The sequence below is a fragment of the Rhea americana genome, unplaced genomic scaffold (genome assembly GCF_003343005.1).
Source record: "Rhea americana isolate MKP2758 unplaced genomic scaffold, rheAme1 scaffold_89, whole genome shotgun sequence".
Classification (NCBI taxonomy): domain Eukaryota; kingdom Metazoa; phylum Chordata; class Aves; order Rheiformes; family Rheidae; genus Rhea; species Rhea americana.
In genome coordinates this window covers 1,289,984-1,310,376 of record NW_028187077.1, presented here as the reverse complement: position 1 = coordinate 1,310,376, position 20,393 = coordinate 1,289,984, and the positions used below count along the sequence as shown (strand labels likewise).

The following is a 20,393-nucleotide window of genomic DNA, read 5'->3' as shown; positions in this document are numbered from 1 at the left end:
CTGGTATGCTGCTTTGGTAATGCCTCTGCTAAAACCTTCCTTCTTCTGCTATTGGGTTCCTCTGCTGCATCTGTTTCAGGCCTCTCTTTGCTCTGACCCTTACTAAATTTGTGTTTCTTTTCTACATTTTTTTGGGGGTAAAGGAATTCTGCTTTTGGCAGAATTCTGCGTTTGGCAGATCCCTTTTAGGCTTCTTAGTAGACAATGGCTATCAGCTCTACATATTTTGTACTTCCTCAGGCTTATAAAGTAATTATTTATTTAAGAACCAGAAGCTGCTGATCACTAAGAAAAATAAAAAGATTTTTTTCTAGAGTTCCTTTAACATATTCCTAATGTGAGAGACAACATGCACTTCTGGCAGCAGATCAGCAACTCCTCACCTTCCAATTAGCCTTTGAACTCTAACACTTAGGAGTGGTTGACCCATGCGGGTTCATCTTTTGTGTTTACTCTCTGTTATCTTTGTAATTTTCTTCTATGTCAAAGACTGACAATTGATGAGAAGTTTTATTTGGTTTACAATTTGCTTGTACTGAGCACCATTTGCAGATTTTCTTGTTCTTCGACAATAGTCTGAATTGCCTCATTCAGCAACGTTCTTTTAGTTTCCAGTCAGTGTTCTGATACCAGGGAACTCGAAATGGGGAAGAGCCAGGAGGGACAACAATTTTCAGAGTCAGCAGTAAGGCTGATATGTTAGGTCTTGGAAATGTTCTACTTGTGTTTCAAATCCATCTGACTTTCCAGAATTGAAGTGTGATTTATGTCTAATAAATTTTTGGAAGAGTGTCTTAAGACAGAAGGTCAATTAATGCAGGTGCCTTTTGATATGTTTAATATTTTGCGTGGATTGGAAAGGATGCTGACAGAACAAAGAACAGGCTGGGGGGATGTGGGGAAAATTCTGTGGTTGGTTTACAATTGTGCAAGGAAAAGAATATCAGATTTTAGATCTGTGCTGTTGCATAGATCAAGATGCTATTTTGAGTAGGATGCATCAGTTAAGACCTGTCTTGTGTCTTTAACAGCGCAAACTTAACTACAGTTGGTTTTGAACGTAATTCTTTTTTTCCTGTAGATAGTTGTCTGTTTGGTAGTTTGTTTATTTTTAAGCTTCTTGTCAAATCTGCAGTGCCTGAGTCTTGAACAGGAGTGGTAGTGTTGGAAAGCGATAGACTCCCTAAAAAAATCCTAATATTTAGTCCTGTGCAGCTTCATAGGATTATACAACTAGAGTCAGGACCTTACTGTGGTAGTTTTAAATAAAACTTTCTTGAACTCATACAGTCCTTTTCTTCAAGGAAGACATCAAAGTAATTTACAAATTCTACATCAGCAGTGTGTAAAAGAGAAATCAGTTATGATTTCAGTAATGGTCACAGAAGGTGTTGTTGCCTGCATGATATTTTGTTGTTCTGTTGTTTTTTTTCTATATTTTGTTGATCTTTGAAGTAGATACTTTTTTTTTTTTTTTTTTTTTTTTTTTTTTTTTCTTTTTTTTTTTTTTTTTTTTTTTTTTTTTTTTTTTACCCCCAGTGTAAAATGAATCTTGTTGTTTAAAAGCCTTTTTGAAGAAATGACTCATTCGAAAAAGTAGTTCATGAAAGAAGCAGGACACGTTCTACATTGCTCTGTATTCTGAATTTAGCAAAATGGTCTGCTTTTCAGGTATCTTGGTCAGACATAGGAGGACTAGAAGATGTCAAACTGAAATTGAAACAGGCAGTTGAATGGCCACTCAAACATCCCGACTCCTTCATCCGAATGGGGATTCAGCCACCAAAAGGTGTGCTGCTCTATGGACCTCCTGGATGCTCAAAAACAATGATAGCAAAAGCTTTGGCTCATGAAAGTGGTCTCAACTTCTTGGCAGTGAAGGTAGGCCATTTATTCTTGYATTTTCTTATTTCCACGGTAACAACTTACTGAGGACGGTTTACCAATTGCCAGTGCTAGAATCCAGTAGCTCTTAGTTTTTCTAGTTATCATTTGTACTACAACAAACACTTTGTAAATCTGAAGCAAGGTTTGTGTTTTATAATGAAAAAGACCAGTGTTTTTTTTGTGTGTGTATATGTATATATTTTTTCGTGTGTGTGTGTATATATATATATAAATATATATATATGTTTTAATCAGAGCACAGAAGTAACATGTTGAAGGGGTGGGTAAGCTATTTAGTAGCATCTAAATGCTTTATTTTAGTGAAAAATTTAAATGACTAGAATTATTTGAAAAGTTTCTCCAAATCAAAACAGTAAAATTCYTAAAGCACTATGAATGAAATGCAATTGAGATAGGATAGTGCGTACCTATTTTAACTGTATGAACTACTWACTGTAAGAATTATTTACATTTCTCTTCATTCCTCAAGAAAGTTGCTTTGTTTATCTTAATATTGATATTTCATTACAGGATTTTCTTGCCCTATTAGCCTGTTTTTCAGGGGAAATCATTCTGTTCATTAGTTTCTAGAAAGTTTGCAAAATAACTTCTACCCGGAATACTCTTGTGTAAGTGGGATGTTCTCTTAGTATTAAGAAACACTTCAAATATAGAGATATTTTAGAATTCACTGCCTATGAATCGTTTGTGTGATTCATGATACGAATCAATTGTAATTAATTACTGTGGGGCATATGGAAAATGCATGAAGGAAAGTTTAATAATAATATTGAACTTCAATGCGTAGGAACAAAAAAAAAGATAGTAGAGTGATTCCACATCCAAGTAGTCTTGCAGCTGTGTCAGAATGTTAATGAAGTGCAAGAAAAAACATTTAAGTGTTTTTGTTTTGAAAGTACCTCCTGCTCAACAGTTAGACCATGTACACTTTTCTGTTGACCATCTCTTTACTCGCAGAGCAGTCTGTGGTGGTAGCTTCTACACAGCTCCCTCCTCTGCCTATCCTTTCAGTGAGACTGTCGGTGTGGCTCTGGACCTTATCCTCTTGGGAGGCTGAGGCACTCGCACTGACCCTTAAGCCAGCAGCCCTCCATTGCCTGTGCTTCCTGGTGTTGAAGCCATGCCTCTGGGTCACAAATATATCAACAAGAAGCGCCTTGGAAACCTCTGCCCTTAAGAAACGCWAGCCTTACTGCCTCTTCCTTACAAAGTAGTTCTTTGTACTCCAGAATTACTGGTAAACAAGGTAACCTTTTCCTCCTGCCCTGCTCAGGAAAACATTCCTTCTTTGTTTTGTCCAAAGCTGCCCAAAGCATTGACGCCTGAAAGGATAGGAACAACAGCAGTAGTGTAAAAGAAAAAAAAAAAGGGGGGGGGCAAAAAAAACCCAGCCCAAAGACCCTCAAAACAGTAAAACAGTTAATAATGATTATGTTTGCTATCATGTATTCATCAGTCTAACTGCATCACAAATGGCTAACATGCACTTTATTAACATTAACACAAGCCACCTTTTCCATTTGGGGGCATGTTGTGTGCGAGTTTTCCAGGAAGTACACCGGTATGAAGGGTTTTTTTTTTTTTTTTTTTTTTTTTTTAATACAATAATGCAGCATTTCTTCACCATGTATTTTGTAAAGGTACAAAAACCATTGCTGCTGACAAGTGCAACAGAAGTGTCTGGCTTGAGAAAACTGCTTTTTATTCTCTGTCAGTTTAAGTACCTTGGCCTACAACTGCCCAAACATTCAATGTACAGATGTTCTAAGAGGCACTTCTCTGGAGTATATCCAGCCATGGATATGTTAACTCCAGGAAGGGAACAGAGCCCACTTTCCCTAACTTTGCATTTGCTTCCTGGACAGAAAAGGCAAAATCCATCACATATTTAATGTGTTAAACATCATTGTCTGTAGTGTTTTTTAAAGCACCTCAGACTTGAATTCATCTCTACTCCATGTACTCCTGCAATAAATTCAAAGTAGATGAATGTGATGCTTTTTTTTTTTTTTTTTCAAAAGAGAGGGCTTTTTGTAGCTTGTAGTCCTGTTAATTTTCCCTTTCTCCTCATTATGCCTCGAAAGGCTTTTTCTGTAAGTGATACCACGCTTTTTGAAACCAAAGTGTGTTTCTTGATAATTTACTTTACACACTGGCTTTTTCCAGTCTCTCTTGCCCCAAATAAATGATCTTAATGAAACATGTCTGCTATACTGGCTGTAGAATATGTATACTCTTTTAGTATAATTAAGGTGGCTCAGGGCTGTGGGGTTCTTCTCAAGGGTGGACTACAGACAAGAGGAGTTGCTATGGCTGTGGGAGCCTGCTGCTGGGTTTCATCTTTCTCCTGTGTGTCTGAAACCTGAGAAGAAACTGAGTACATTATGTGCGGCACTTATTTGGTCCAGTGATTTTTGGAAGATGGGCCTACTTATGTGCACAGAACATTAAATATAGATGGGCAAAGTCCCACTCTGCTTGTGTAGATCAGCTGTATGGCTCAGTGCAGTTGGTATCTCTCAACCCCAGTCTGGAACCCAAAAAGCTTGGCACTGCTCCTCCAGATGTGTCTGTGCAATGTCTCTTCAGTTTGCCCAGCTCACTCTATTGAATAAGATATTTCTACTAGTTTATAAGAAATCTGTTCAAATGTGTCTTTTCCATGTATCTTTGGAAAGGCTGGTTGTCATAATGCTGTAGGAAGCATAGCCAAATGGTGCAGTATGTACCATTTGTCTGTAGTATGGCATGGAGGATAGGCAAAGTGTAGATGTAATTTCTGGGCAGAGGAGCCGAGGAAATAATGTGATAGCAGATGTTTGATGTTGCATGTTGTTTTCTCTTGAAATCTATTGTGAAGTTGGAAGGGTTATTGTTATGGCGTTTGACCCTTCTATACACATGCTGTTTGATATTTGGCCAAAACTTTTTATAGCAGTATTTTTACCAAGACTGGTGACCTTTTGCTTTTCCAGAGAAAAGATTTGTTTGTTTGTTTGTTTGTTTCTAACAAAGCAATTTTATGTATAATTCCTGAGGGAATTGTTCATTTTTAATTCTTCATTTGACTRTTTGTCTCCTTCATACAATGCATCTGCTAAATTTATTGGGAAGGAGGTTGTCAGCTACTTTCTGGGGAAAGCCCTTCCTGTTCCTTCCCACTGCCCCTTTCTAAATCTATTTTGTAGCTCTTGATGCTCTTCAGGGTTTTAGTGGACATCTTGACTCTCTTTTTCCATCAAAAAGCTTGTTACAAAAGGGTAAATTAGTTGTTGTTATCTTCTTGGAAAGATTTCAGTGTTTTGCAGTTGTGGATATTAGCAAGTATAAGACTATGTAAACAAATGAATTAGGATTTTTCTTTTTCTTCAGTGTTTGAACATCTGTCTTGCTTTATCAGTGCTTTTGATCTGGTTGAGTTCTTATTTCTCTCAACTTTGTACACACTGTTGTACTTCTCCGTGCTCCTCTTGTGCGGGACCRGAAGCTTTTTCTCAGAAATGTATTTTATGCATTTCTGTTACCAATGGAAAAAGAAAATTTATACACAGATGTTGGACTTATTAATAGGATACAGGATATAATTTTCAGCTTCTGCCAAGCTGATGACAGCTCTCTGTTATGTACAACTGTCTCTGTGACGTTTTTGCTTTTGATGCCATCTAATTTTTCTGAAATTGAACATGAAGAAAATGAAACCCTGTATCCTTGCATTGTTTGTGTGGGGTGGGTTCCCTCTTTTGACAGTTTGCTTGGTGGGTACCTTTCTGTCCTGTTTTGGCATTTCCTGCACTTAGGGTCAGCTTTGGATGCTTTTTTTGAGACATATGTTGATTAGACTGCTAACATTTGATAGTGATATAATAAGAATAATTTTGGAGGACACTTCTTGTATCTTACTATATTGGATAGATTGGTAACAAAGATAATACTTATACCTGCATTTGTCTTGCATCTTAATTTGTTTAGATTTATTACTACTGTTCTTTTGGATTTTTTTTTTTTTTTTTAGGAAAAGTTTTATTATTGTGTTAATCTAATGAATATTGCTTTTCTTCATGGATTTTTTGTTGGGTTTCTGAGAAGCAGCTTGCAGAGAATCTGTGTGGATTTTTATTTCCCTTATTATTATGGTATGTAGGTAATTAACCTTACTCTCTTACTAACCTTACTAAGCAAACCATTGACTTGTTTTTAACCTGTTTCAGAATGAACATGGGAATCTATTCTTATGCTGTAAGCTTGGTAGGTACCTTTGCATTTCCTCAGGATAAGTTTCATCACCTAGTGCTAAGGGGCTCTGTAGCTGACAGTACTGTAAAGCATCATGGGGACTGAATAATCCTTTTGCTCTTTCAGTTGCCCATATGCCTCGTGGTATCTGGCATTACTGTGTGTTGCTGGTGGTATCTGGCATTACCTCCTACTTATCCCAAGCTTGCTTAAATTAGAGGATGAGTTTCTACTAACTTAAGGAGGCTTTTGCTCAGGGCTATATGGACAATAGACTTTGAGTTCCATTTTCTCAGATTACCTGAATTTGCAAAATAAGTAACAAGAAAAACTATGCAACTTCTATATACTTGTAAGGGTTGAAACTTTGGTTCTTCTCTATCTGCTGATTTCTTTCTTTTTAGAAAGCAGTGTTTGTCTATTTGTATGTTTAAAATCAAAACAAAGTGATACCCAGCCTACTGACAGTGACAAAACACAGCTTGAATTTTCAGAAAACTTAGATCTTCAAAAGATAAACCCTTTAGACTTCAGGTCTGTAAGTGAGACACACTGAGTATTGTAAACATGATGGAGCATGAAAGCAGTATTGAAAAAAACAGTGGCAAGAAGTGTTGAAGTACATTAACACTGAACAAGTCAGTAGTACTAATGAAATGTACTATACTACTCTAAAATATTTGAATATTTTATATGAGGTAGGAGCTCCAACTATGGAGAAGTTAGAATTTTGTTAGAAAATATTTCTGATATTCTATTTTCTGTTACTTAAGAGCTTGGGCTGAAAGAATCTTTCTTCTCTTTTTTCAATTAGCATTAATTACAAAAATACACACTGTTCTCTGAGCTCTGACTTCATCTTGGCTTGATTTAACTTCCTATATCACCCTGCAAATGCTTTTGTACCACTCCCCATGCTTGACATGTACTTAAGTTTAGTTTGTCATCTGGGTCAATTACGTCAAAATATTTTCCAACTGAAGCTTCCTCTGCTTTTCCCTTCAGCTCTTGGCTGCGGCAGTTAGAACAGATTAACGAGACTTGGAAAGGCCGGCTGCTTTACTTTGTGAAGAACTGTCGCTGAATTTTTGGAAGATAGTTTAGCCTTCTGACAAGGATTTCAGCAAGCTCTTCTTGAGCTGTGTTTGTGAGCAGAAGCATGGAATAAGAAAGTTTTGAGGTGGTGACTAACTGAGTTAAAAATGTTTTAAGGTTAAAAATGAAGAAGCGTTGTGGTTTTATAAGAAACTCTGGCAAACATTTAATAAAATCAACAAAAAAGATGATTTACAGTAACACATTATTTAATTAGCAGATAATGAAACTAATATGCGCTGTATTTTGAAAAATGTCTGATGTTTAAATAACATTTTCCACAAGAGATAGCAATTTGAGATAATTTAATGAACTCTCTTAATCCTAAGGCTTGAATATGTTTCACACAACTGAAAATAAAGGCGTTTATGCAGCCTTACCATAAACTCCCCCTACATGAATATGCACCCAGAAAGTAATCCCCTTTGTTCCCTTATCCATTTTTGGTTATGTTTCAAGACTGGTTCTTATTATCACCTACTTTCTCTCTCTGTTAAAGTTGCCTGGGATTTGTCAGCAATCAGGACATGGCAAAAGCAGCAATCATGGAATCTGGTGTTGCTGGAGTGGTGAAATGTTGGCAGCTGAATGCGATTCGTGGCATGAGTGGTTAGTTCCGTGTCATCTTGATAGTTCATTTCTGATCCCACTTGCATCCTGCCCTGACGGTATCAAGCCTGGTTTGAGGTGGAGTAGTGGATGGCAGCCTTTCAGCTTGAAAGCTGGCACGGTGGCTAAATGCRGTCTCATGAATAAGAACGGGTGCTGAAAGTCCGTGACAGATAGGAATGATTTGTGAAGGGCTTTCTTTGTGGATAAGGGGAATGAGTGGGATGGGTTATCTTCTAGATCTGCTTCAGCTCTGTTTGTTATGATAGAATTTCGCCTCTGACTTACTAGTGCTGTGCCTGTGCTTGCGCAGCACTACTTMAGCACACAAAATCCTGATAAATGTGAGTGGTGGTTATGCCTGAGTGCTGAGCAGGGCCCTCTCTGGATGCACTGGTGCATGCAGTCAATTTAATTCAATGTTTATGGTGAGTTCACTCAGCACTACAAATATTGGCTTCTGTATTACATAAAGAAGCCTTGAAGGATTGTCATTGAAGTTTATTAGTCACAGCAAAAGGGAAACAAGTCAATTCTGAGTCATGTTGATAAAGAAAAATGGAGATTGTATTTGCCTTGAGCAATTTAATTACACTGCTTTTATAAACTTAGTTGCGTGGACTGCAGTTTACAATTTTTGCCAACCAACTCCCCTAGATACTTTGGAACCTACAAGCACCTGTTTAAATTTAAGTTTTTAAAACACCAGACAGGTGTCAACAGGTTTATTTTAAGGTCCTTTGGAAAGCAGGTCAGAGGGAGAGGAAGTGATTAAAGTGGTGAAACTGTACTGAGCCTGGAGGTTTAAATGCTACTTAGACTCTGTGAAGGATACAGATTAAATCATTCAGCAACATTAAAAGAGAAGAACCAGGCTTTATTCTTAACAAGCAACTATAATGCATTTTATGAGCAAGTATTTTTCTCATGTATAGCTTAACTAATCATGTGCAATCTCTGCATCAGAAATAGCCTTACTGTTAAAAGAAAGGAAGTCTTATTGTTTATCTTGCTAACTCTCTTTCCTGTAGCCCTCCTGAGTAATATGTTATTTTGGTTTGATTGTGCTATAGATGATATAGTTGAGATTTGCTGYTGAGATTAGAGGAAGGAAGAAATCCTCCCCCTCYGTTACCTTGCTGTAGATACTCATTTTGAATAATTAAAAGCTTATTTTGCCATCCAGACATCTTTTTTTTCCTTTCCTTTCCTTTCCTTTTCTTTTCTTTCTTTTATTTATTTTTTTTCTTTTAGGTTCATGGTAAAGATCTCAATTTCTCAATACTGAGTTCGAAATTAAATATTAGTTATTTGGCTGATATTTTAATGTCTGTTTGATCATTTCTTCTTTGAGCATGGCAAAGAAGGAATTTTGTATTGTGTATTTCAGAGTAATCTGTAGGATATAATATAAATTCTCTGATTCTGTAAGTTCTTAAAAATATGGATCATACTCTGTAGTTAACTTAGTTCAGTGTGTTGCAGCCCAGAACTTTYGTGTCTGTTTATACCGGTATTTTAGAACCCTATGGACAGAGCTGTGGATTAGTGAAATTTGGAGCAGTGTCCAGCTGGCTCAACAAGTATACATAGGTGTATGTATACTTCCCTGGTTGTCAAAACAGTAAAAAAATGGTGTACAGAGGGAAGTCACCGACTAAATTTCGTATCAGCTTAAAGTCATTTCCCTAGTATTTTAGGTGGAAGAAATCCCCCAGTGGACCTAAGCACTGATTATAAAAATTTCACGGGTACCAGATTTTACTCTTGCAGTTTAAAAACCTCTTTGAGAACTTATGTCATAATTATGTGTACATAAGCTTATCTCAAGTTGAAGGCTTTGTACGGAGTATTTATATTTTGTGCAGTTAATCTTTCAAGAGCTTATTCTGATCAAGTTTTAAAGGTAAGGAATTTTCTATTTTCTTTCTCCTTTTCAAAAGAAATCAGTGTAAGAGAAAAACCCACAACCAACCCAGACTATAAACAAGTGGAAGGTTTCATGATAGAAGGGGAATGTCTCCTGTAAACGACGATGGGATATTCTTTAAACAGAGCGTACATGGAAACTATCTCTACTTTGAGGCTGAATAAACAAAACTCTGGATATTTCAGCAGTATAGTGTGTGCCTGAATTGGCAGATTTTATACTATTAGTCTGGACTGTAACTCACAAATAGTGTGTGCTTATATGCATGGCTAAGCTACCACTGCTCCTGCCAACTTCCTCCTCCAAATCTTTTGCTGGTTTTGGAGTCATTGTGCAAATGGGCAGAAGAAACAGGTTTTGTTTCTTCACATCCCTTTGTATGGAAGATTGCTTGTTGCAGAATAGAACTGAGCTATGCCTCATTAAACCCTTCCGTTTGTTGCTAGGACATCTTGGTCAGCATATTAGCAGCTGTCGGCAAATTTTAAATGAAACATTATGGTTACCTACAGGCCAAAAATGGTGTTTTACCAATTGTCACTTTGCTGACTAAGTGCAGTTCATGTCGTTTGTTTTTAAAGCATTAGCAAAGCATAGAAATATAAAAGAACTCCCAGTATTTCTTGAGTGGCCACCAACTTCTAAGCAAACTTTGTAAAAAGAGAAGATAAGCTTTGTGAAAATTGAGAACTGTGTTCAGCTGTCAGCAGGTGACTTTCTGACAAATGGCTTTAGACTGCTTGTGATAGAGAAGGCATATCTTTAAAGAACTACCACTGATCTCAAAGATGGACCCATTTTCAGACAGAGTAAGGTAGAGCTTCAGCTCATGTTGGAGCAGAGCTTACCTCATGCAGTTTCTCTGCCAAGTATCTTTGAACATTTCTAGCTTTTGTGTTGTGGTTTTATGTGTTTGCATTAGACAAAGTGTTTACCAGTTCTTCTGTGCGTGCTTTCTCTTTTTTTGGAATCCTTTCCTTTATTGCCATGTGTAATAGGAATTCCAAGGCACTTGTAATAAAGACCTTGGTTCTGAATGGTGGTTTTGGTATTTGTGCGAGGTGAACTATGAGAGCTGCTTAAAATCAACTTTCATGAAAATTCTCCATGAAGAGGCACAGGTCATTAACTCATACACGTCTTTCACATGGTGTTTCTTCTTAATGAAGAGCRAAACAGGAAAAAACTTCATGTCAAAGCATACAGCAAAACCACATGTTCAAAATAATTCCCTTTGGAAGCATTTTAAACAGTATTTATTACTTTGATGTTGCCTTGATTGTATTTTAATGCTTAATTAAAAATAAAACTTCAAGCRTCTGAAATGATATTGTACCTGAAAGCTCAGAGAGAGTAATTTGGGTAGTTTTGGTTTTAAGTATTTGTTGCTGAGACAAAGGAAGAGAAAATGTCAGACTATTTGATGTTGTCTGTCGTACTAGAAGAGTGCAGTACTGGCACTGGTTTGTGTAATATTGACTTCAGTGAGAATTGAACGTTACTTGTGAGAATGAGGGCATGAAAGAGAAGGTCCACAGATTCCAAGAAAAAGTGGAAAAAAAAATCTGTAGTTGTGGGCAGAGTCTGTGGAAGTTTCCCAGTGTATCAGCTTGGATCAGTGAAGAGCAAGACAGAAAGGGAAAACTGCTCTCTAGTTGCTTATGGATTTGTTAGATCCACACTATCAGATTCCTCATCTGCAAAGAACATGAATGGCAAGGGCCCAGAGCAGCTGGATGCTGTCTCTTTGAACTACAAACCTCTTCTGCACAAACTGCTGCGCTCTTCTCATGTTTGGTGTCCACAACGAACAGGGAAAGGCCTCGTTTTCTCTCTTGCTCCCTTTTCCCTCCCTTTTTCTTTTCTGTGTTCTTCATCAACAGCGTCAAATTTTTAAACTGTTGATTGCCTGCAGGTGACACTTTAGCTACTGCACCAGTTGTTTTAGGGGTGGATGTTGATGAAGGAAAGCTGTGCTAATTGTATCATTTCTTTTTCCTGTTGGCAAGACATGTTACTCTTTTTCCATCCCTTACCCAGTTGGTCTTACTCGTGTGGTAAAGTAGGTCTGGTTACTGCTGCATCTCACCTGTTCCTTTGGGTAATGGATGGTGCCATTGCATATATAGTGCTATAACATGGATGCTTTGCTGGTATCAGGCAAGCTATGCTTTTTATTTTAGGGTATGCGCTCTTTCCTAAACAAATGCACATTTGCTTTCTGATGGTGCCAGTGTCAAGATAAAGTCAGTACACTTACTGCAAGGCTGAAAATGAGTATGAAAGGAAAGTCTGGAAAAACAATGCCCTGCATTTTTAGAGCATTGAATCTACAGCATACTGATCTATGTCATAATTCCAGATGGTTCCCTTCAAAGAGATGTTATATCAGCACCTTTTTTCAGTGCCAACGTGTAAATGTATGTCTTCCAATACAAGTTAATTCTAGCATAACTGTTGATTAAAGCTTCCTTACTGTTCTGCTTAGAGTTTTACCTGAAGGTATGCAAAGCACTGGAGCGTAGGAAGATTGTTCAATTTGGATGCTGTGAAGTCGGATGTCATTTCTGCTGGTGAAATTGTGAGGACATCTGCTCCCTAGAAAATAGACTGAAGTCACTGGCTCATTTCATTCAGAGCAGCAAGTAATCATCGTTGGTAGCAGCTGTAGGTCAAGGCTGATGCAAACCAGGCTGAGTTCAATGCGTCATTAGCAATCCCATGAGACTCTTGGTCCCMTTAAGAAGCATTTTTTAGCAGCCTGTCCTGCAGGATTTAGCAGAACAGAAAAATACTCTGAGAATATTCTCCATTGTTTTCAACTTTTGTAATTGTAAGTACTTGTTTTAAAATTTGAACATTGACCCTGTGGTTTCAGGTTTGTTCCTTGTGGACAGGGCTGTGAGTATAAGCAGGCACTGCAGCAGCTGGCACTAATAATTGAGCTTGGCCCTCTCAGCAGAGAGGGGAATGAATGTGAATGAGCTGAGACATGGGACACCTTTCTTTCTGGTGACAGGGCATCTTAGGGATAGTTTCAGGCATGCTGTTGGGGTAGCTTCTTCCTTCTGAACCTGAAATTTGTCAAAGTCAAAGGAGTGCTTTTACCAGTGGGCTTAGGTTGTTGTTTTGGTGTCTAGATGGGTAGGACTGCTTGCACTTGAGTGCACAAGTGAATGCTTTTCTGTAATTCATCTTTTTGGCTGAATTACAGCCCCCCTTGTTGCTGTTGCTCAGCCAGCAGCTTCCAATAACCCTGAAGTATTTCTTTTGTTTGGGTGGTTTTTGTGAATTCCATTTCTCAAAAACTGTTAGGTAGGYGTTATGAGATAAAGGGACTAATCTACAAGCATGGTCACTTGTATGCAAAGTTCTATGGCAAATGGGAGAAAACAGAATGGGTGGAAGGTAAGCCAAAAAATGCACAAATAAGGTTTTTGCAGGTGAGAAATTATCAAAAATCCTCCCGACAGAGTATCAATAAGGTGGCATTGGTAAATTGTCTCAGCCATTTTGTATATATGTAATAAAGTTGTTTTTCTTTTTTTAATTTTGCAGGGACCTGAGCTAATGAACAAATATGTTGGTGAGTCCGAACGAGCAGTGAGAGAGGTGAGAAGGTGCAAACTATACATAATGTTATACATTAAGCTTTTTTGATATTCAGATTCTTCTGTGCTTATAAGGATACCTTTAAACTTTCCAAGAAAACCTCCTGCAGTTTGAATTTTTAAGATAACAAGAAGGGACATTCTGTGCTGTTTATCCTCCTGCCCTGGCCTAGTGCTGCATGTCAAGTTCAGGATCTAGTACAATTTTTACTGTAAGCTTGTGTTACGCAGTGTTGTGGATAATTACTGAAAGGTCTATTTTTTAAAAGTGACTGCAAGGCTTATGTTTGTTCTGTGATGCCATTTAGCTTTTGGAGTGCAGAGGGTGATAGCGTTCTGTTAAAAAAAAAAAAAATTGCCATCCCTTAAAGCTGAATATTTCATTGTTGTTCTAGGTCTTTAGGAAAGCCAGAGCAGTGTCTCCTTCAATTCTTTTCTTTGATGAAATAGATGCCCTGGCAGTTGAGAGGGGAAGGTAAGCAATGATGTTGCAAAAATGATAGTCATTTGTTTTTTGATAAGTTACTCTAAAATAGCATAGAGCAATTGCAAGTGTATCATGCTTCTAGAATTCTTTTATTAAATAAATTCATTCTACAGGCCGAGGGGCAGTGTTTGTGACTTATATTAAAGCATATTCAATTTGGCATAAACAGGTAAGCTGGTGGAGTTTCTCCTTTCTCATGTCATTAGCAGGAAGGAGTCTACTGGTTCTCATGCCCTTTAGCTTTTCTCTGTGGTTTTAACTTGCATTTATTTCCTGGCTCCTAACTAACTTTTTTCTTTTCCCATGGCTTTTGTGTTGGCCTAATATAGCAAGGAGTATGATCATATGCTATATACTGATGGAGTTTCCAGGGAGACTCCTCATATACTTAAGCCTATATTTAAATATTTTGCTGGACAGGGACAAAAGTCACGAAAAAATTGGGGAATTTGTGTGCCTTTTCAAGTGCAACATTAAAAAGGAATTCTTGTGAAAGCAGATGATAATCTTTTTATAATGTCCTGCTTCACCTTGATTATGACAGTCTGCAAGTTTAACTTTTGTCTGAGGAAGGATTACAGSAGGTTTTGCTTGCTACCATTTTAGATTTGAAAGGCTCTGTAAGTAGGCTTTCTTGGGCAATGCCTTTCTATGAAATACCTTTCCCTGTCATGAACTAGTACAAGATTTTTTATGTCTTGTTGGATTTGCATGAAAAACTCTCAAATATATGCATGTAGGAAGTATTTGTCCAGTTTAAAGGCACGTTAGTATTCTGTCATTTTTTCTAGAACAGAAGCAACCTCAGCCTCTATGCAGATTCCTTTACATTGCAAAATGGCCATTTGTATCTGCAGAAAAGGATAAAAGGTGTCATTCTGACTTTACAGCAACTCAAATCATTTACTTACATAAGGAAGCGTCTTCTGCTAGATAGACCTACCCTGTAAGACTGCTAACAAATGAGCACTTTYTGTGTTGAAATTGATAAAAGAGCAGATACATCTTCATGAGCATCCTTCTTATATGTAATATATGCCACTTCAAAATTTGTAAACTTCCTAGAAATGCTACCCACCTTATGGTACAATGTTAGAACACCTGCCTATGTGCCTGTTATCACAACACAAGTTGCAAAAATGTGTTCTGGAATCAAGCCAACAGAAAAAATCTACCCATGCTGCAATTATTAAAGCATTTAGCTTTCAGAAATACTGCTTCGTATTTTGTAAGATAAAACCTTTTGGAGGAATAAAACACAGTACATTTTAATCAACCTTTTCACACAGTGCCTTAAAGGCACTGAGTTTGTTTCATTGTTTTAGCGGGTAAATAACCCAATTTTACATTACCTGGAATTGTCTGTGGGGGGTAGTARGCCTGGCACAGTTTGCTGAAGAATGTAGTATGACCTGCTGCAGTCATGTTGTGCTGGAGACATCTGGTTTGGGAGCTTTAAAAAGAACAGGGTGGGACACACAAATATTTCATTGTCAAATCTGAACCAGATGGGAGGTAAAATATGTAGCAGAGTTCTCATAAAATTCATCTGAAATTAAATGGTGTAGGAAACCAGACAAGGCACTTATTAGAAACGGCATTTTTTTACAGGCTGATTTTGCACAGTAGGAACTTGCAAATGCATTAGAGATGCTAATGATTTGTGGCCTCTGGAGATCTATTTCCTGTACTATTACTAACCATACTGAAGTTCTCAAGGAAACACCTGTTTATGTTGTCTCCCTCTCCTCTCTGTTGGCTGAATTGTTTTTTATTTCTGTCTTGGCAGTGAAAAACACTCTGTGATACCACTTTATAGAAGTTTTTCCTCTCAGTTTAAATCCTTGTTAGGATTCTCTGGGTTGTGGGTTTTGTGCAGAATGTGCTGCATCTCAGAACTCTCTGGTAGGTAACATCTCCTAATCCTAACTGTGTCTGGAGATAATGAAAAGCCTAAACTGTTAAGTTGTGAGGACAATCTTTTGCATAGTTCGGATCTGATATACAGATGTGAAACAACATTGACTAATTGCTTAATGATTTTGCTCTTCAGAGCGCTTTGCCAAGTATTCGTTAACCCATTATTACTTATTTATATTTGACCACAGCGTGCAGGTTTAAAATGTGTATGTTTTACTCCAAACCTTCTGTAGAGATAACTAAACAATCTCTTCTCATCAGCAGACATATCTAAGTTAATAGACTTGGTAATTTATTATAACCAGTGACAGGTCAATTAAGAGAGCTAAGATATCTCCTTGGTTGCACCATTCAATGTGATGTCATCTTTGCATCATGTGGCAGAGTCACTGCAGAAGCCATAAGTCCATGTCAAACACTGTGGCTGCATTCAGGTCTGCCAGTGTTTTATTTATTTATCCATTCCAAAGCCGTAACGCCATAATTTTAATACAACATCTAACACTCTCCSTAAAGAAATACTCGTTATTAGTTTAATAGCAGGAGATTCAAGAGAAATTGCCTAACGAAGTTGCCGTTATTGTGTATATTAAAGAATGAACACTTTCCACAGTACACTGAAGTATGACCACAAATAAATGAATCTAAGTTCCAGTAGTGCTTCAGTAACTCATTTGGTAGTTTATTTGCTTTGGTAACTGGGCAAATACTCATGTTAAGGTAAACAGCATTGAAGGTATTTTCTTAGTGAGTGGAAGAAAGAAAGAATATGCTGAAAATACTGCAGGAACTGACCTGTTTTCTCATGTGAAAGTGGAACATCTTTCACATTTCCAGCGTATGCATGTCAAGCAAATAAACAGTTTTGTGATATGAAATGGAGTTGTACCTAGAGCACCTGCCCTACGAGGAACGGCTGCGAGAGCTGGGCCTCTTCAGCCTTGGGAAGAGAAGACTGAGGGGGGATCTGATCAATGTGTACAAGTACCTGAAGGGAGGGTGTCAAGGGGACAGGGACAAACTCTTTTCAGTTGTCCCGTGTGACAGGACGAGAGGCAATGGGCAGAAACTGAAGCACAGGAAGTTCCACCTGACTGTGAGGGGGAATTTCTTCCCTGTGAGAGTGACGGAGCCCTGGACCAGGTTGCCCAGAGAGGTTGAGGAGTCTCCTTCTCTGGAGATCTTCAAGGCCCACCTGGATGCAACCCTGTCTAACACGCTCTAGGTGATCCTGCTGAGCAGGGAGGTTGGACTAGATGATCTCCAGAGGTCCCTTCCAACCTTACTGATTCTGATTCTATGTTTGTTAGTTGCAAGAAATGATGCTTTGAAATCAGCAAAAAGTACGTTAATAGGTGATATTGTTCATTGTCAACATATATTATTTCTGAAAAGATTATTTCTGATTCAGTACGCTTAAAAGTCCATATCTAGATGAACTAAGATCCTACCTTTTCTCATTTTGTATGTAGAAAATAAAATAATGCATATTAATTGAGAGAATGAAGATGAGAGCTGGATACKTATCAAAGTGGGACTGAGTTTACAAAAATATAATCCTACATATCTGGATAAAATTTTTTCAGTGTAAGGAGCAGTTGCTAGATGGAGAAATCTGGAGATCCTTGATGCATGAAGATGAGAGAGTGATTCTGAATAAAGGACCTGAGTTTCCAATGTGATAGTGAAGATGAACCAAGATAATTTGAGTTGTATTCATTTTGGCATTTTGTTCTATTACCCTATGTTCGGGGTATTTTAATAAGACTTTTAATAATGAATTCTCTTGCACTGAGAACTGGTCATACAGGGAGAAGCTCGGACAACCTACTATTTGACATATTTCCCACAAAATGGAAATTTCTCAGGTCAAGGTACAGTGAGGAACAGCGTGGCATGGGGAGAGGTGAACTACGTGATGCAAGAAATCTCCATCATTCTGTGGCTCTAGTTAACATGAAGTTCCATTAGCTAGTGATTTTTTTTTTCCCTACTTTGGAAAGCTGATGTTGAAAGTTGTTGACTTTGTAGGAGAGCCTGTGCTAAAGTGAGACCCACAGGACTGGTCCAGATACAGCAGCCTGTGAAGAGGAATGTTTGCCTCTAAGTAATCCCTTCCCCATTCAAAGCTTAAGACTCTTAACAAATTGTGCAGCTGCAAAGTATTATGGGTATTTGTTATTCCTGGGTATCCTGACCATGTTAAACCTAATTCTTCTGGCCATTAGAGGTTGCCAAGAGGGAAATGGCTTGGTAATTAGACTTGAAAGTGATGAATGAACTTAGCTCTGTGTAAATGCAGCACAGACAGTCTGTTTGCTGAACTTAAGAAATCTATGAGCTTTGGAAATGGACATTGTTTATATAAGTAGGATTTTTAGGATTTTTGAGCAATAGAATTATTTGTTCCTTTTCTTGTTTTTCAGAAGCAAAGCATTTTTCCTCTTAACTGCAAATCCCTGTAATCTGAGATGTGAAATGTTGTAGGCTGAAGTGAGAGACACTGCTAAATTCCATTTCAGAGGAAAAAAGAGGGGGGGGGACAAAGATCAATACTTTGCATTTAACTTGTGAAGCCCCCAAAAAGTTGGTAGGCTGTTGTTAATAACCTTTTTGGGGTAAGACTTGAAGCGATGAAGTGAAGGGACCTTGGTGCCAACCCACTGAAAGTACAGTATGATGATGCTTTTCAGATGATGCACATTATGCTGTAGATTGGGAGGATAYGTAACACTACAGTAGTTGGTTGTGGAGAGAAGATCATTCTCTGCATTCCTAAGCRATAGTCAAAATGACTGTGATAGCAGTTTGTGTTGCTCAGAACCTCTGAAAGATGAACGATCTTTCGATCTTTTCATTTTAGTTGTTAAAATATTTGCAGTCTTARCTTTTGAGGCACTCAGAGTTCTAATGAAGTTAGAAGAACAGCAATTTCTCTGCTGTAGTGTGGCACCCCTGATTTTAACAGGGGCTGTGATAAATCTTCTGGTTTTAAACCAAGCTGTCTGTCTTTCTGGAATGTATGCTTCAGCACATATTTATAGTGTACACTTTAGCATGTGGTCGAACTTTTGTATTTATGCAAATGCTAGGTGTAATCACTAGTCTCTGTCATGAAAGACGACAGTCTGGGATGTTCTAATGATGAAACCCATGGACTAGATTCTGCAGGCCCAAAGCAAAGTGGTATTAGGTGGGATGGAGGTTCTCAGCAGAAAAGAACCTTGCACATGGCAACTCRACAATAGTAGAGTTGGAAGTATTGTCATCCTAATATTACTCGTGAAATGGGAAAAGAAGAATGTAAAAGAGATGTGATCTAAAAATACAAGGAAGTAATGGAGTTTTCCGATGCTGTACTTCTGTTGTGGTGGACTTCATTCTAGCAGTGGGCTAAGCTAGACAAGGAGCTTTACTTTCCTGAGTTATGTTGGTTCTGATTGTCTGTGACTCAGGGAATATCAGCTAATTCTCTGCAACGTCTTAGCTGTGCCTGGATGCAGTGGAGAGTTGAGGCATTCAGAATTTTCCTGATGGCTTTCTGAATTCTTTAATTTTTTTTGGAATTTGWTGTCTCATTAGAAATAGCGTTTGGGGAAAAAAAGGCTGCTCATCAGTGCCAGTTTTCTATTTCAGGCTTAATGAGGAATAGCGAAGAAGTAAAGTTTTAAAACAATTTAATCAGACAGTAGGTGTTGGAGTTTGTTTGGAACAAMAATTTTAACAAATAGCATTACCTACATATTTTGCATATATCTGATAAATGTTTGCAACTCCATTCTTTTTAAAATAAACTCACCAACCTTCTTGTCTAGCAAGAATCCTTTATCACATTGTGTTTTAAATCTGTCATCTCCCTGTGTTTAAAAAAAAGCATTTGTAATTTTATCAGCTTGTACTATAATTATGAAATTTGAGACTTTGTGCCCATTCAAAGTTGGTAAGGACTTTGCATTGGCATGAATGAAAGCAGGGCTTGATCTGTAAACCTTCATCTTGCAATCACGGTAGTGTTTGGGTAGATTTACAAGATTTAGAGGGACTTCTGAGTCCATGAACATAGGTAAGTGTGTTCTGTGGTGCKTAGGAGTACTGTGGTAAAGTTGATCTCCTCCAAGATGCCTCAATGTGAATTTGAGCCTCTGTCTGGGTTTCTACGAGAGTCCAGGTTGTGAATGGATACTAACACTGGAAGAATCAGAAGTGAGCATAAATGATTACTGCCTTGCTTCCTGCTGTGGCATTGGCTATGGAAAAAAGTGTCCTTATCTGTGTGAAATGGGCACAGGCAGGCTATGACTGGCTGACATTAATGCTATAATCRTTGCACATATTTTTTTGGAAAGACAAGTGGAACATAATTGTCCTTAAAACTTACAATAGAAACTTAGTTATTCCAGAACAAAGTGAACCTTTTCTATTTAAATATTGTTTTAATGAAGAGTAATCTAGTCTAGTTATTCACTTCTAGTCTATAGCACTTTCAAATTAAACTGTACTTGCTTCCTTGATAGATATGATTGATTGCAGTTTTCAACTTGATTAACTTCCAGGAATGCCCAAAGGAGAAATGCTGAGGAAAAGAGAAAGAAAGGAAATG

The 20,393-nt window shown here is 37.8% G+C and overlaps 1 protein-coding gene across 4 annotated transcripts in view; it reads left to right on the top strand.

Moving 5' to 3' along the window:
- Positions 1–20,393, top strand: part of AFG2A (AAA ATPase AFG2A) — a 201,908-nt gene that overhangs the window by 33,872 nt on the left and 147,643 nt on the right. For all 4 annotated transcript variants that reach the window (XM_085323911.1, XM_085323914.1, XM_085323913.1 and 1 more), the window contains 3 exons: positions 1,672–1,881; positions 13,334–13,387; positions 13,782–13,861. In XM_085323911.1, coding sequence (XP_085180037.1) covers positions 1,672–1,881; positions 13,334–13,387; positions 13,782–13,861 — 344 coding nt within the window. The remainder of the gene's footprint in view (positions 1–1,671; positions 1,882–13,333; positions 13,388–13,781; positions 13,862–20,393) is intronic.